Source organism: Schistocerca nitens, chromosome 2 (assembly GCF_023898315.1).
Source record: "Schistocerca nitens isolate TAMUIC-IGC-003100 chromosome 2, iqSchNite1.1, whole genome shotgun sequence".
Lineage (NCBI taxonomy): Eukaryota > Metazoa > Arthropoda > Insecta > Orthoptera > Acrididae > Schistocerca > Schistocerca nitens.
In genome coordinates this window covers 471245069-471262813 of record NC_064615.1, presented here as the reverse complement: position 1 = coordinate 471262813, position 17745 = coordinate 471245069, and the positions used below count along the sequence as shown (strand labels likewise).

The following is a 17745-nucleotide window of genomic DNA, read 5'->3' as shown; positions in this document are numbered from 1 at the left end:
AATGCAGAAGTTTCTAAATAACTACCATTTACAAACTATTTTATCAAAAAATCAGATTTAGAAATCCCTTAGTTGTTCCTTGAATAAAGACTCTTAACTGAACACCTCATGCAAAACTTTCTTTCAAAATAGGCAAGGTACAAACTACTGCAGGAATAGGAATCTATCTGGGGAATATTAGTGTTATTTTCATGTGTGATGTAATACAACATATCTGACAAAGTATGCTGGCCACTTCTTGATATGCGGTGGTATTGGAAAAAAGGACAACTAATCTTGAAGCTTGGAGTGATTTGGCAGTATTAAAGAAGAGTTAACAAAACTGCAAGCTACAGGTTGCAATAGTAATGTTAGAGTTAGCCCAGAAGATAGGATTACAGTCAAGTCCACAAGTAAGTGAAAAGATTTGTTAGACAAGACAGATCTTATGGCTTCAGTCTACCTATCTCCAGTATTTTCAGTGGGTTGAAGACTGTGGATTGACACAGTCAGAAAACCCAAGAAATGCTTCTGAAGTCTTGACAGTACAGTTCTTAAGGTGAAAAGTAATGTCAGAAAGGAAAATATTAAGAGGGCCAGGAAAGTTGTGTTATATAGGAGAGCAAAATGGGAGGGGAATATTGGAATCGATACGGAACGTTTTGGAAACTGATTACAGGGTAACTAGTATTTTGAGACAAGTAATGAGCTTTGCAGTATCACCCTTGATATATGCTTTCTGGGGAAATAACTTGGAAAAGAAGGTGATGTAATTGTAGCAGAGGGTGCAGACAATGGTTAGATTGGAACCTCCATTACACTATCAAGGACATTATCGAGCAAGTTGCTCAAAATGCTCCTCATACTAGTATGAAGATTAGGTCATTTTTTGAGCATTATGATAAGCCTTGAATGAAGGATTGTATGGAACATGTTAATGCAGAATATGGGAAGTTAGGAGCTGGACATGCAGACATGAGTGTGACTGTTGAATTGCCTCTCATGTGGTTGCATTATACAAGGCATGGTTTCTACCCATATGCTTCCAGTAAGGGGCTACTGGCACAGATAATTGCCAGAAGCATCCAGTCTGATCAAAGCAATATCCATTCCATCCCAATGATTTTTTCCAGTGTGTTCCTTGACTTCTTTTTTTAGAGTAATTTATATGAAAGACAGAGCTACAGCTAAAAAACTACTAGCAGAACAAAGTACTGCAGCTTGATTAAAGAAAATACATTTAATGTCTTTCATTAAAGCAACAGAACAGCTGAAGGCAGTTTAATAAAAGGGACGAGTTTCTAATAACCATACAGGAAGATGAAAGGACAAATGGAATGCCAGCAGAGGTGTCATGCATAGCAGAACCACACATGGAAATCACTGAACACTTACATCATAATGGATATAACGTAACACATGCCACAATAGAATAACTAAAAGAAAAAATGATGTGGCTATATGCACAAAATGCTAGATATATAATAGCATTCTTTTTCATTTTTCATTGTGCCTGTATGCAACTCAGTGCAAGTGCTACAGTATTGTTTTTCATCTTTGTTCATAATCCACAAGCTTCCTAATGGTGCTTGTGGTTATTTATACTCTCTTTCCACCTTTCTTGTCAGGTTACTGGTTTTACGGTACAGCATACAATATAGATATACAAGATACAACTAGGTTTTCGCATATTAGGTATGTATACAAGATTTTCATTGTTACAGGTCAAGGGCAAGTGTACAACCGATCACATCTCTGCAGCAGGACCATGGTTGAAATATCGTGGTCATCTGGACAACATTTCTAACAATTTATTAATTGGGTAATTTCCTCATGAAACACTAGTTTTAACTTGTTATTTTGGAGATAGGTTTCACCCCACAAAAGTTGAAAGATAAATGATCAGATATCAAAATTAAGAGGGTAGGGTGTTGTAACAAGCTTGTGTACTTGGGAATGCCAGATGTGGCTGGCAGCCTTGTATGATTTATATTTTTACATATTTACCCATTGTTGTGTTCTTGCCTTAGGCTTCAGACAACAGTAGTCAGAAGCTTTCATGCGAATACCATATTTCCTATAGTACCCCATGACCTTTGCAATAGAGAGCTGCAAACCATAACTCTACAGATGAACCTTTCTGTTTTTAATTTCACTTAAAAACACTAGGAGACAGAATTTCTGGCCAGTACCTATCTTCTGGCAGCAAAAACCATAGCACTGCTGACAAAAATGCTTAAAGTAACTGTCAGGAGGGCGTCTCTCACTCTAGAGTCAAGTGACTTGCCTTCCCCCTGAAACTTTATCCAAGCAAACCTTTTTCCTCATTGGAAAAGGATCACTGTTTTCTATTTTACACGTTTCTATCAACAGCATGATTTTGGTCTTCTGATGTCAAGTAGGCTATTGTTGCCACTTATAATATGTCAGTGATCTGTGTTTTATTACCATTCATTGTTTATTTTTGATGCTACTCTGAGAGTGGTTATTGTAGTGTAGAAGCCCAAGACTCAGACTGGAGGTTTGAACAGAGGACGCTGCTAGGCACAGAAAATGGGGACACATCATGCCAGCCATCATGCTGCCAAGTAAATTTTTACATCAGACAATGTGCCCGGACTACCAGAATGGTTACTGCAAGTGACCTACTGCTAGCTATGACACCTGGCCACATCCAGGAACACACCAGTACCTTACCAAATATGGTCACAATGACAGGCTTCGGTGCGACACACTAATGATGCCAATATTTCACAACCAGTAGGCTACATCACATTTAAGCCCAATCCCACCATTTTCATCATTTGTCATTTTTCATCTGTCACGTAAAGTGATGTAGGGTCAGTCTGTGACACTCTGCCCCATGCAGATGACAAAGCTGCTTTTACTGGCCTTCAAACTGCTTCCTGTTGCCTGAGTGCCTGCTTAGGGAGCCACAGTCTGCACTGCCACCAGCTGAGGGGATCAGACGAGGAGTTCCAGACTGCCCTACCCTCCAGTGTTTGAAGTGTGACTGAGCTAGAGTCCTCTTAGCTGCCACCTGCTATGTTCATCTCTCCTATTATTGGTGTCAGTATGCTATGAGATTGAAGATAGATGATGTCTGAGGTCCAACAACATCATCCCATGTTTTAAGAATTCTTTTGGGATCTGTTTGATTGTCTCCTACTCTTTTCTACCTTCCAGAGTCATACTTAACCAAAGGCACAAAAAGGAAACCAAGCACAAAGTGTAACTGAACAGGACATCTAGTGTAAATATGCCTAGTTTGGTGGAGACTGTGACTGAAAAAGTGTTGTGTAAGTAACTGTAAATAACAGGGTTTGTGTTCCAGTCTTCCCAAATCTGGGGACCAGATTTCGTTAGGAGGGAGGAAAATGTATTAGCCCAAGACTCAGAATAGAGGTTGCAGCAGGAGCCAGTGGGCATAGGAAATTAAGACACATTGTACCAGCCAATGCCCTGTCAAGTAAGCTGTTGCATCATATTTAATCCTGATCCCACTATCATTTGTCATTCGTCAGCCATCGTGGACTGTGATATGTGGTTGGTCCATGATGCTCAGCCCCACACAGATGATACACCTGCCTCTGCCACTTCCAGGCCCAAAAGCCCTCCACTTCCAGGCCCAAAAGCCCTGCACATCACGTGAATGCCTGCTTGGGGAGCTGCGACAAATGCAGTCACCAGCTGAGGAACAAGACAAGGAGTTCCAGCCTGCTCTGCCCTCACCTGGTCTCCTGCATTCTAGGGTTCAAAGCACGATGTAGCCAGAGTCCTCCTTGCTGCTGCCTGCCATGATGCAAGCCAGCAGTAGGGCTTCTCCGCAATGCAGCAATAGTAGCTACCAACACACCCAGTCCAGTGGAAACAACTGCTATCCATTGTATACGTTTTTAATAAAACATCATTGTAATTCATCTATGCCCTCCTCAGTTGGACTTCCTGATTCACTAGCAGCACCCCTCAGCCTGCTACCTGCTATGCCTGTGCCTTCTACAGTAGAAATAACATTGTGATAACAGTGTGCAGTTACAGAAGAAGATAGAATGTAAGGGATGAGAGAACTGGTATTTCTCTCAATCCACTTTGACCGCTCCTCAGTGTGGAATCCACAAGCAACTTATGTAATGAGTGCTCAAGAAAGAAAGGTAGAAATTGATAGCCATGTTTGATTTTACATTGGAAGGTGTCTTCAAGGTACAAAATATAAAAGCAATATCAGCAGTCAAAAAAATGTTGAAGTTTCTGTTGAGGTTCAAAATAAAAACTTATTGAGAACAACAATATTTAAAGTCACTAGCAAATAAGCACACTTCTTTGCACTGTTGGAATTTCAGACTGTTGCTGAACATCTCTGAAACAATATCGATAGGATGAGGCTGCTGAGATAGGAAAACCCATGCATGAGGTGCAGTTTTTTCTTACTTATAGCAGACAATGTTCTAAATTCTCTGAGATATTCAATTAATGTTTAGCATTTATATTTTTAGATGTCTCTTCTCATTAATTGTGACACCAAGATTGTTTTTTAATGGAACTGTAAAGTTTTTCTCTGTACATTGGACAGAGCCTTCAAGAAGGACTTCAGTGATATAGCATTTTGGGACTTGTAATAGATGGAGACTCACCAACTGTAGTACATCTCTTTAGTATACAGCCTGACACACTGCAACTTCATAACATGAACATATATTTGAGTTTATGTCATGATTTTTAATGTACACTTCTCATTGTTTAACGAACCTGGGAATAATAAACAACCAACAGAATAAAATATGTTAATAGAATTTTGTAAGATGAGAGAACACTGTGACTATGTAAAGAAAAGTAACATTTACAGTATTCAGTATGCACTGGAGTGCAACTGCTTGAATAAAATGATAAAGTTTTGAGGTTTTAGTCAGTGCTGTTGTAGGTAACTAGGATGGTAAATGGTTTTGGTGGAATCTTACATACCTGTGTACTGATTGTTAAAGGAAATTGTTTTATAAAAAAAACACTTTCTGCTTTACAAAACATCTTACTTAAAATCTGTTATTCATTCCTGTTGATATTGTTTTCACATTTAAATTAATTTAAAGAAACTTGTTTTTGTTATAAATCATGAAAAATTGGAACTGTAACAATATAAGGGTATTGCCTATCCAGAATAGCTGTATAGCACGTATTATACCACATTTAAAATTACTTTGTGACTGGTGTTTCAGTGAGTCAAATGGTAGGGGCCTGCTGCCAGCCCATCACAGTTCTTTCTTGAGTGCCACATACTCACTGTGTTACCTGTTATGTAAGTATGTGCAGTGTCTTGTCAAGCACACCTGGCTGCGTGTAGCAGTACTGCCCCTCCCCCTCCATCACAAATGCAATCTGTTGGTCACAAAGTAATTTTAATCTGAGCACAGTGCTCAAGATCAACGTTTTGCACAGTTTAGATGACGGTCACAACAATAAACATGTGAAATTTGTTGGAGTTACAGATTATTCTTACAATTGGTACAGTAGGACCAATGTTTGGTGTCCACCCCAAGTTATGTCACCGAAGTTTTCTTCATAGGGTCTTTCCAGAGCAACACTAAAAGTAAATGTTCCTATTTTGACAACTATAAACACTAAAAATTACTTTTGTACATTAGAAAAATTTCCGCATTGTCTCCTATAACTTAGCAGTAAACACACATCAATGTGTTCACTGACTTTGGATATATTTTGGGTGACTTGTCATCATTGCTTTATCCTATATATTATTTTTCTTTACCAAATATTTTTGGGGCTTTTGTGGAAATGCGGATCTACCAAAATAATTGTATTTGTTTTAGTGTGATTCATGAAACATTTTCAAATAATATAAACAATAAAACATATCAGAAACCTATGTTGTTGTTGTGGTCTTCAGTCCTGAGACTGGTTTGATGCAGCTTTCCATGCTACTCTGTCCTGTGCAAGCCTCTTCATCTCCCAGTACCTATACCGCAACCTACATCCTTCTGAATCTGCTTAGTGTATTCATCTCTTGGTCTCCCTCTACGATTTTTACCCTCCACGCTGCCCTCCAATACTAAATTGGTGATCCCTTGATGCCTCAGAACATGCCCTATCAACCAATCCCTTCTTCTAGCCAACTTGTGCCACAAACTTCTCTTCTCCTCAATCCTATTCAATACTTCCTCATTAGTTATGTGATCTACCCATCTAATCTTCAGCATTCTTCTGTAGCACCACATTTCAAAAGCTTCTATTCTCTTCTTGTCCAAACTATTTATCGTCCAAGTTTCATATCCATACATGGCTACACTCCATACAAATACTTTCAGAAATGACTTCCTGACACTTAAATCTATACTCGATGTTAACAAATTTCTCTTCTTCAGAAACGCTTTCCTTGCCATTGCCAGTCTACATTTTATATCCTCTCTACTTCGACCATCATCAGTTATTTTGCCCCCCAAATAGCAAAACTCCTTTACTACTTGAAGTGTCTCATTTCCGAAACCTATATCATTAAAAATTTATTACTCAATACATATTCATTTTATACATGAACATGTAATATGTTCAACATGCTTTACAGTGGTGTAATTGTCTGCACAATCTAAAGATGTTACATGAATTATTAGATATTTTTATTTCATGAGTCAGCTTTGTTCTCATAGCTGTTTACCCTTTTACTTGATGGTTTGTGATAAGCAGTGACATTGTTTTATGAGATGAACATAGAGGAGTTGTTCATTAACTTGTAACAAACATAAAGACACTTTCTCCTTGTAGATTTTATAGATTGATCATGGACTTATTTGTTGAGTGGAAGAGAAATAGAAATTTAAAATAAATGTGACCATGAAAAAACCTAAGGGGAATATAATGGTCTGAGAACAGATGACACTCCCAGCATAGAGGAAGTACAACAAAAGTTGGTCACATGAACAAGGACTTGAAGACTCTAGCTCATCTTTTAAATTTATATTAATTCTACATCTGCAGAATAAAAAGAATACAGTCAGGCTGTAGAGTTAGAATGATATGTTAGAACGATTATGTTTTTGTTAAGAGATGATATGAAGATTATAAACTTTGCATCCTTCTGAGCAGATGCTGTTGAAACATACTTATGTTTGCAAATCAAATGTTGTCTGGTAACAGGCACAAGGTACCTTGCTTAAAAAGTAAAATGAAATTTAGTTGCATAATATCATGAATCTTTGCAGATGCAGAGCAGTGGGTTAGTTTTTATATAATGTAAGGTTTAATTTAATTTCATGTAAAACATTCATAACTTTTTGTTCATAAATTTGAGATAAAAAAGGAAGATAAAGAAAAGACCAATAATTTATTGTACTTTATACTTAGTTTTCTAATGTTAACCATTTATTGCCTTTTTAAAAAATAAAACAAATGCCCAACAGTGCTGTCTCCAGAATGAATCTTTCACTCTGCAATGGTGTTTGAGCTTTTTTGAAACTTGCTCCAGGTTAAAACTGTGTGCTGGACCAGACCTCAAACCCAGCAATAGAACTTCTTTGGAGTTTGAAAAATAGGAAAGAAGTATTGGTGGAAATAAAGCAATGAAATTGGGTTCATGAGCCATGCCTCTATAACTTAGTTAGTGAGAGAATTGTCCACAAAATGGAGGTTCTGCATCTGAATCCTGGTCCAGCACATAGTTTTAATCTACTAGGAACTTTCCAAAATGGTGCGTGTTTAACATTTCTATCAGACTGCAGTCTAAGCACTAAATTACCTAAGGCAGTACAAGTTAAAAAAAAAGAGGTAGTCAATTTTAAGGAAGGAAGGCTGTAGTAGGTAGAGTGAGTAGAAAACAGAAAAAAGAAAAAGCATTAATAAATTATGAAAATTACAATGATAAATTTGAGACAGATGTAATGTAAAAGAACCTAAGAGTACATCTCATATCATTAGACAAATTGACTGATGGTGTTATTTATAAGCTATTGATTGTTTCTGAAATTTCAGAGCTGTGAATGCTGAGAATGGGGAAATGAACAAAGTGAAAAACCAACTTACTGGCGAATGGGGACCTGTCCCAGATGTTGCGAGAGCCTACAAAGCTAAGGGTGTCAGATGGGTAGCTGTTGGAGATGAAAACTATGGTAACTAATTTACTTGAATATTGGTCTCTACAATACTAAGAGACAATGGACTTTTATATTAACAGTTTTTTGAGCAAGTTCAGTATTTCAGTTCTAACAGTGTCTTCTCTTTAGATATAAATGTTTCTGTCTTATATTTGAAAAGGAAACTTGCTACTCACCATATAGTGGAGATGCTGAGTCGCGATAGGCACAACAAAAAGATTCACACAATTAAAGCTTTCAGCCATTAAGGCCTTTGTCAGCAGTACACACACACACGCACGCACACACACACACACACACACACACACACACACACACACACACACTCACGTAAATGCAACTTGCACACACATCTGCAGTCTCAGAGAGCTGAAACCACACTGCAAACAGCAGCACCAGTGCATGATGGGAGTGGCAACTGTGTGGGGGTAAGGAGGAGGCTTTGGTGGGGAGGGGGAGGGATAGTATGGTGGGAGTGGCGGACAGTGAAGTGTTGCAGTTTAGACGGTGGGCAGGGAGAAGGTGCAGTGGGGGGAGGGGGTAAGTAGCGGAAAGGAGAGAAATAAAAGAAATAAAAAGAATTTAAAAGACTGGGTGCGGCAGGGATATGACGGCTGTGTAGTGCTGGAATAGGGACAGGGAGGAGGCTGGATGGGTAAGGACAGTGACTAATGAAGGTTGAGGCCAGGAGGTTGACGGGAACATACGATGTATTGCAGGGAAGGTTCCCACCTGTGCAATTCAGAAAAGCTGGTGTTGGTGGGAAGGATCCATATGGCACAGGCTGTGAAGCAGTCAGCTTAGCTTAGCTTAACTGTGAAACCAGTCATGTGATTTACAAGCTAAGCTGCAACCTCTGTGCTGCATTCTATGTAGGCATGACAACCAACAAGCTGTCTGTCCGCATAAAAGGCCACCGACAAACTGTGGCCAAAAAACAAGTGGACCACCCTGTTGCTGAAGACGCTGCCAAACATGAGATCCCTCATCTCAATGACTGCTTCACAGCCTGTGCCATATGGATCCTTCCCACCAACACCAGCTTTTCTGAATTGCGCAGATGGGAACTTTCCCTGCAATACATCCTACGTTCCTGTTACCCTCCTGACCTCAACCTTCATTAGTCACTGTCCTCACCCATCCAGCCTCCTCCCTGTTCCCATTGCAGCACTACACAGCCGTCATATCCCCGCCACACCCAGTCTTTTAAACTCTTTTTATTTCTTGTATTTCTCTCCTTTCCACTACTTACCTCCTCCCCCCTCTGCACCTTCTCTCCTGCCCTCCGTCTAAACTGCAACACTTCACTGTCCGCCACTCCCACCATACTATCCTTCCCCCTCCTCATCACAGCCTCCTCCTTACCCCCACACGCCGGCCGCGGTGGTCTCGCGGTTCTACGTGCGCAGTCCGGAACTGCGCGACTGCTACGGTCGCAGGTTCGAATCCTGCCTCGGGCATGGATGTGTGTGATGTCCTTAGGTTAGTTAGGTTTAACTAGTTCTAAGTTCTAGGGGACTGATGACCTAAGATGTTAATTCCCATAGTGCTCAGAGCCATTTGAACCATTTGAACTTACCCCCACACAGTCGCCACTCCCATCATGCACTGGTGCCGCTGTTTGCAGTGTGGTTTCAGCTCTCTGAGACTGCAGATGTGTGTGCAAGTTGCATTTACGTGAGAGTGTGTGTGTGTGTGTGTGTGTGTGTGTGTGTGTGTGTGTGTGTGTGTGTCTACAGCTGACAAAGGCCTTAATGGCCAAAAGCTATAATTGTGTGAATCTTTTTGTTGTGCCTATCGCGACTCAGTATCTCCGCTATATGGTGAATAGTAACTTTCCTTCTCTGGTATTGTTACATTCCATCCTGGATTTTCCATTGTTTGATTTCTGCCTTATATTTGGTTGATTTCTTTTCTGATTAATGTCTTTCACTTCAGTCGCCTCTGCACTACTTTCAAATTATTTTGTCAAGGTCTGCTGTGACAGGAAAAACTCTTCAACAAATTTACACAAAGTTTTCTGACTCCAAATTATTGATCCTTCCTCTTATCTATTTTAATCCTCAAGAACAGTCTCAAGTGTCCTAAATATTTTATTTTAGTTTACTTCTTAAAGCTAATTTGAATTATTCAATTTTCATTTTATCATTTTGTAAAAAGATAATACCATCTACAAATATCAAAACATAAACCTTAGTGTTTTGAGTTCCTGAACTGCATAGATACTCATCAGTGCTGACAAGAAACTAATTCTAGCTTTATAACTAGTAATGTTGCCTACATAATCACATTTTGCTTTAAAAAGCCTCTGTAGTGTGAATATACTAAGTGAGGTGGTACAGTGGTTAGCACAATGGACTCACATTCAGGAGGATGATGGCTCAAATTGGCATCCAGCCACCCACACTTAGGTTTCTCATGGAAATGAAATGAGCGTATGGCATCGTTGGCTGGGAGGCCCCGTTCAGGGAAGTTCGGCCGCCAAGTGCAAGTCTTATTTCAGTCAACGCCACATTGGGTGACTTGTGCACCGATGATGAGGATGAAATAATGATGAGGACAACACAACACCCAGTCCATGAGTGGAGAAAATCTCCAACCTGGCCAAGAATCAAACCTGGGCCCGCTGCACGGGAGGCAAGCATGTTCCTACCCATCTAAACAGGCAGACTAGGTTTCCCATAATTTCCCTAAACTACTTAAGGCGAAAGCCAAGATGGTTGTGTTTGAAAGGGTATGGCTGATTTCTTTTCCTAACCTTTGCCATTCCAAGCTTATGCTCCATGTCTAGTGATCTGGTTGTCAACGGGGCATTAAACTTAATCCTCCTTTCTCTGTGTCAAGCTTTATTTATATGTAATGTACATACTGTCCAGGTCTTGTTTCCATTTATTACTTGCATCCCTTCTGATACTGCATGAAGCCATGATTCTTTATTGAAGTTCAAGCTTTAGATCAGTTTTAACGATTTCAGCTGTTTCTCAACACCACTGACACTAATACTTACTTCATTCAGCCTTTCAGTGCTACAGGAGTAAATTCGGGCAATTCTGCTGGGAATTCCTTTGCAAAGGAACATTTGAACAGGGAGTTAAGCATTTCAGTTTTTGCTTTGTTATCCTCAATTTCAGTCCGTGGCTCATTTGCTAGGGATTGGACACTAACTTTTGTGCCACTAACAGCTTTTACATATGACCAGAATTTCTATGGGTTCTGTGAAAGATCACTTGTCAATACTCTGCTACAGCTGTCACTGAAGGCATCACGCATTGCTCTCTTGATAGCGAAATGTGTTTCATTCAGCATCTCCTATCTATAGCCCTACACATTGTTTTATGCCTATTATGCATAATCTCTGTTTCCTTAGGTGTTTCTTTCCAGTGACTGTATACCATGGAGGTTCCCTTCCATTATGAACTGTTATACTGGGTACATGTCTATCCAGCGCATGATCAACCTTCTTTTAAACTTGAGCCAGAGTTCCTCTACATGCTCCTAACCTGTGCTGAAAGTTTCAAATTCCTCACTGAGATATGACATTACAGTTTTTTTTTATCTAGTTTATTGAACATATATATCTTTCTGCTTGTTTTAGTTGTCCTTTGTACTTCGGTAATCATTGTTGCCACAACTGCATCATGGTCACTAATACCAGTTCCAAGGCAGACATCCTCAAAGAGATCAGATCTATTTGTTGCCATTAGATCCAATATATCTGCTTCATGAATGGGGTTCCTAACTATTTGTTCTAGATAGTTTTTAGAGTTTCACAGGATGTCTTTTTGTGCCCACCACCAACAAAACTGTAATTTTTCCAATTACTCTTTGGATGATTGAAGTCTCCACCAATGATTATTGTATGATTGATGAACTTACATACAAATGCACTGAGGTTTTCTCTTAAATTTTCAATTACATCAGGAGATGAAACTGGTGGGCAACAAAAGGATACAATTACCACTTTATGCCCACTCCCAATACAGAGTCTTGCCCAAACAATCTCTCACACAGCTTCAATTTCTACCTCAGTCGATTTGAGTTTCTTTCTACTGCAACAAATACACCACCTCCATTTCCCATTTGCTTATCCTATCGTTATACACTTAAATTTTCCCCAAGAATCTCAGTGCTATCAGTTTCAGGTTTCAACCAGCTTTCTGTACCTAGCTTCACTACTTTTCATGAGCACTTCAAACTCTGGTACTTCATTGCAAATGCTTTGGCAGTTTACCACTAGGATTTTAACACTCCCATCTGTGGGAGGCACTTCTTTTGATCTTACACTGATACATCTGGACTGGATGGAGGGTTGCCTAATCTAAAAAAAACCTTGTGTGCACCCCGTATACAGTCAGTACCTGAGCAGCAGCCTCTGATGTGTAGTGCACACCTAACCTATTTAGGAGGACCTGCAGTTCTCAACCCCATGCCGCAAGTCTGGGAAGTCACAGCCTAGCTTGTCACAGAACCCGCCAAGCCTCTGGTTCAGTCTTTCCACTCGACTCAGAACCAAAGGACCACAATCAGTTCTGGGGACAATGCTGAAAATTATAAACTTTGTTGAAACTCCATGCACAACGCCTGTCTTCTCAACCTTCTCTGCCAGTCACTGGAATGAGCCAAGAATGACCTTGGAGCCCAGATGACAGGTATTATTTTTCCACTGTGCACCACAATCTACATCTACATCTACATGCATACTCCGCAATCAACCGTACGGTGCGTGGCGGAGGGTACCTCGTACCACAACTAGCATCTTCTCTCCCTGTTCCACTCCCAAACAGAACGAGGGAAAAATGACTGCCGTATCTCTGTACAAGCCCCAATCTCTCTTACCTTATCTTTGTGGTCTTTCTGCGAAATATAAGTTGCCGGCAGTAAAACTGTACTGCAGTCAGCCTCAAATGCTGGTTCTATAAATTTCCTCAGTAGTGATTCACGAAAAGAACGCCTCCTTTCCTCCAGAGACTCCCACCCGAGTTCCTGAAGCATTTCCGTAACACTTGCGTGATGATCAAACCTACCAGTAACAAATCTAGCAGCCCGCCTCTGAATTGCTTCTATGTCCTCCCTCAATCCGACCTGATAGGGATCCCAAACGCTTGAGCAGTGCTCAAGAATAGGTCGTAATAGTGTTTTATAAGCGGTCTCCTTTCCTGATGAACCACATCTTCCCAAAATTCTACCAATGAACCGAAGACGACTATCCGCCTTCCCCACAACTGCCATTACATGCTTGTCCCACTTCATATCGCCCTGCAATGTTACGCCCAAATATTTAATCGACGTGACTATGTCAGGCGCTACACTACTAATGGAGTATTCAAACATTACAGGATTCTTTTTCCTATTCATCTGCATTAATTTACTTTTATCTATATTTAGAGTTAGCTGCCATTCTTTACACCAATCACAAATCCTGTCCAAGTCATCTTGTATCCTCCTACAGTCACTCAACGACGACACCTTCTCGTACACCACAGCATCATCAGCAAACGGCCGCACATTGCTATCCACCCTATCCAAAAGATCATTTATGTAGATAGAAAACAACAGCGGACCTACCACACTTCCCTGGGGCACTCCAGATGATACCCTCACCTCCGATGAACACTCACCATCGAGGACAACGTACTAGGTTCTATTACTTAAGAAGTCTTCGAGCCACTCACATATTCGGGAACAAATCCCATATGCTCGTACATTAGTTAGGAGTCTGCAGTGGGGCACCGAGTCAAACGCTTTACGGAAGTCAAGGAATATGGCATCCGTCTGATGCCCTTCATCCATGGTTCTCAAGATATCATGTGAAAAAAGGGCAAGTTGCGTTTCGCAGGAGCAATGCTTTCTAAAGCCGTACTGATGCATCGACAGCAACTTCTCTGTCTCAAGGAAATTCATTATATTTGAACTGAGAATGTTTTCGAGAATCCTGCATCAAACCAATGTTAAGGATATTGGTCTGTAATTTTGAGGATTTGTCCTTCTACCCTTCTTATATACAGGCATCACCTGCGCTTCTTTCCAGTCCCTCAGGACTTTACGTTGGGCAAGAGATTCGCAATAAATGCAAGCTAAGTAAGGAGCCAATGCAGCAGAGTACTCTCTGTAAAACCGAATTGGAATCCCATCAGGACCTGGTGATTTATTTGTTTTCAACCCATTCAGCTGCTTCACAACACCAGGGATGTCTATCACTATGTCCCCCATACGGGAATCTGTACGAGACTCAAACGGCGGTATGTTTGTATGATCCTCCTCCGTGAAAGATATCTCAAATGCTAAATTTAAAATTTCAGCTCTCGTTTTGCTGTCTTCCATTACCAGGCCAGACTGATCAGTGAGTGACTGGATGGAAGCCTTCGACCCGCTTACCGATTTTATGTAAGACCAGAATTTCCTTGGGTTTTCAGCAAGATCTTTCGCTAAGGTATGACGGTGGTAGTGGTCGTATGCTTTGCGCATCGCTTTTTTTACAGCAGCACAAATCTCTACTAACTTTTGCCTGTCCTCATTCTCCTGATCTTTCTTGTACTGCGAGTGCAACTGTCTTTGCTTCCTGAGCATTCTCCGAATTGCGCTGTTAAACCACAGTGGGTCTTTTCCGTCCGTAACCCACTTTTTCGGCACATACTTGTCCAATGCGTGATTTACAATGTGTTTAAAATTTGCCCATAATTCTTCCACGTCCATCTTACCGGAAGTAAATGAAGTCGGGTAGCAGGGGTTGTGTGGCGTGGACTGGGCGGTTTTTTAGGTTAGATGGCCTCGGGCAAGCAAAGAAAGGGCAGCAGCCTCAAAGGGTGCGGGGCAAAGTCAGGACATGCAGGGGCCAAACAGCAATCGGTATTGTAATTGTAAACTGTCGAAGCTGCATTGGTAAAGTACCGGAACTTCAAGCGCTGATAGAAAGCACTGAAGCTGAAATCGTTATAAGTACAGAAAGCTGGCTGAAGCCAGAAATAAATTCTGCCAAAATTTTTATCAAGGCACAGACGGTGTTTAGAAAGGATAGATTGCATGCAACCGGTGGTGGCGTGTTTGTCGCTGTTAGTAGTAGTTTGTCCTGTAGTGAAGTAGAAGTGAATAGTTCCTGTGAATTATTATGGGTGGAGGTTACACTCAACAACCGAGCTAGGTTAATAGTTGGTTGGCTCCTTTTACCGACCTCCCGACTCAGCAGCACTAGTGGCAGAACAACTGAGAGAAAACTTGGAATACATTTCACATAAATTTTCTGAGCATGTTATAGTCTTAGCTGGAGATTTCAATTTACCAGATATAGACTGGGACACTCAGATGTTTAGGACGGGTGGTAGGGACAGAGAATCGAGTGGCATTATACTGAGTGCACTATCCGAAAATTACCTCGAGCAATTAAACAGAGAACCGACTCATGGAGATAACATCTTGGACCTACTGATAACAAACAGACCCGAACTTTTCGACTCTGTAAGTGCAGAACAGGGAATCAGTGATCATAAGGCCGTTGCAGCATCCCTGAATATGGAAGGTAGTAATATAAGGCAGATTTCAGATTACCTAACAGATCAAAACGAAAATTTATGTCCCGACACTGACAATGTTGAGTGTTTATGGAAAAAGTTCAAGGCAATCGTAAAATGCGTTTTAGACAGGTACATGCCGAGTAAAACTGTGAGGGACGGGAAAAACCCACCGTGGTTCAACAACATAGTTAGGAAACTACTGCGAAAGCAAAGAGAGCTTCACTCGAAGTGTAAACGCAGCCAAAACCTCTCAGACAAACAGAAGCTAAACGATGTCAAAGTTAGCGTAAGGAGGGCTATGCGTGAAGCGTTCAGTGAATTCGAAAGTAAAATTCTATGTACCGACTTGACAGAAAATCCTAGGAAGTTCTGGTCTTACGTTAAATCAGTAAGTGGCTCGAAACAGCATATCCTGACACTCCGGGATGATGATGGCATTGAAACAGAGGATGACACGCGTAAAGTTGAAATACTAAACGCCTTTTTCCAAAGCTGTTTCACAGAGGAAGACCGCACTGCAGTTCCTTCTCTAAATCCTCGCACAAACGAAAAAATGGCTGACATCGAAATAAGTGTCCAAGGAATAGAAAAGTAACTGGAATCACTCAACAGAGGAAAGTCCACTGGACCTGACGGGATACCAGTTCGATTCTACACAGAGTACGCGAAAGAACGTGCCCCCCTTCTAACAGCCGTGTACCGCAAGTCTCTAGAAGAACGGAAGGTTCCAAATGATTGGAAAAGAGCACAGGTAGTCCCAGTCTTCAAGAAGGGTCGTCGAGCAGATGCGCAAAACTATAGACCTGTATCTCTGACGTCGATCTGTTGTAGAATTTTAGAACATGTTTTTTGCTCGCTTATCATGTCGATTTTGGAAACCCAGGATCTACTCTGTAGGAATCAACATGGATTCCGGAAACAGCGATCGTGTGAGACCCAGCTCGCTTTATTTGTTCATGAGACCCAGAAAATATTAGATACAGGCTCCCAGGTAGATGCTATTTTCCTTGACTTCCGGAAGGCGTTCGATACAGTTCCGCACTGTCGCCTGATAAACAAAGTAAGAGCCTACGGAATATCAGACCAGCTGTGTGGCTGGATTGAAGAGTTTTTAGCAAACAGAACACAGCATGTTGTTATCAATGGAGAAACGTCTACAGACGTTAAAGTAACCTCCGGCGTGCCACGGGGGAGTGTTATGGGAACATTGCTTTTCACAATATATATAAATGACCTAGTAGACAGTGTCGGAAGTTCCATGCGGTTTTTCGTGGATGATGCTGTAGTATACAGAGAAGTTGCAGCATTAGAAAATTATAGCGAAATGCAGGAAGATCTGCAGCGGATAGGCACTTGGTGCAGGGAGTGGCAACTGACCCTTAACATAGACAAATGTAATGTATTGCGAATACATAGAAAGAAGGATCCTTTATTGTATGATTATATGATAGCGGGACAAACACTGGTAGCAGTTACTTCTGTAAAATACTGGGAGTATGCGTGCGGAACGATTTGAAGTGGAATGATCATATAAAATTAATTGTTGGTAAGGCGGGCGCCAGGTTGAGATTCATTGGGAGAGTCCTTAGAAAATGTAGTCCATCAACAAAGGAGGTGGCTTACAAAACACTCGTTCGACGTATACTTGAGTATTGCTCATCAGTGTGGGATCCGTACCAGATCGGGTTGATGGAGGAGATAGAGAAGATCCAAAGAAGAGCGGCGCGTTTCGTCACAGGGTTATTTGGTAACCGTAATAGCGTTATGGAGATGTTTAGCAAACTCAAGTGGCAGACTCTGCAAGAGAGGCGCTCTGCATCGCGATGTAGCTTGCTCGCCAGGTTTCGAGAGGGTGTAGATGTAGATGTAGATTTACTAAGTGGGATGCTAACAACTGCTTATCTGCTCTGTCTAGTAAGAATACTCTCCTAGTCTTCTTGACCAACTTTTTAACTTTCGTAACCATAGTCGTAATGACAACATCATGATCACTAATCCCTGTCTCAACACTGACACCGTCGATGAGGTCTGGTCTGTTCGTGGCTACCAGATCTAAAATACTGCAATTGGTTGCACCCTGTTCCTTCAATGACTGTTGGATTAGCCTCTTCAACATGTTGAATGAGGCCCTCAGGCATACACACTGAGTGCACCTGGAGCCCTTT

General features: G+C 41.0%; 1 protein-coding gene across 1 annotated transcript in view; it reads left to right on the top strand.

Moving 5' to 3' along the window:
- Nucleotides 1-17745, top strand: part of LOC126236389 (aconitate hydratase, mitochondrial-like) — a 171824-nt gene that overhangs the window by 136754 nt on the left and 17325 nt on the right. The window contains exons 12-13 of the mRNA XM_049945675.1: nucleotides 1704-1801; nucleotides 7951-8087. Of these exons, the coding sequence (XP_049801632.1) occupies nucleotides 1704-1801; nucleotides 7951-8087 (235 nt within the window). The remainder of the gene's footprint in view (nucleotides 1-1703; nucleotides 1802-7950; nucleotides 8088-17745) is intronic.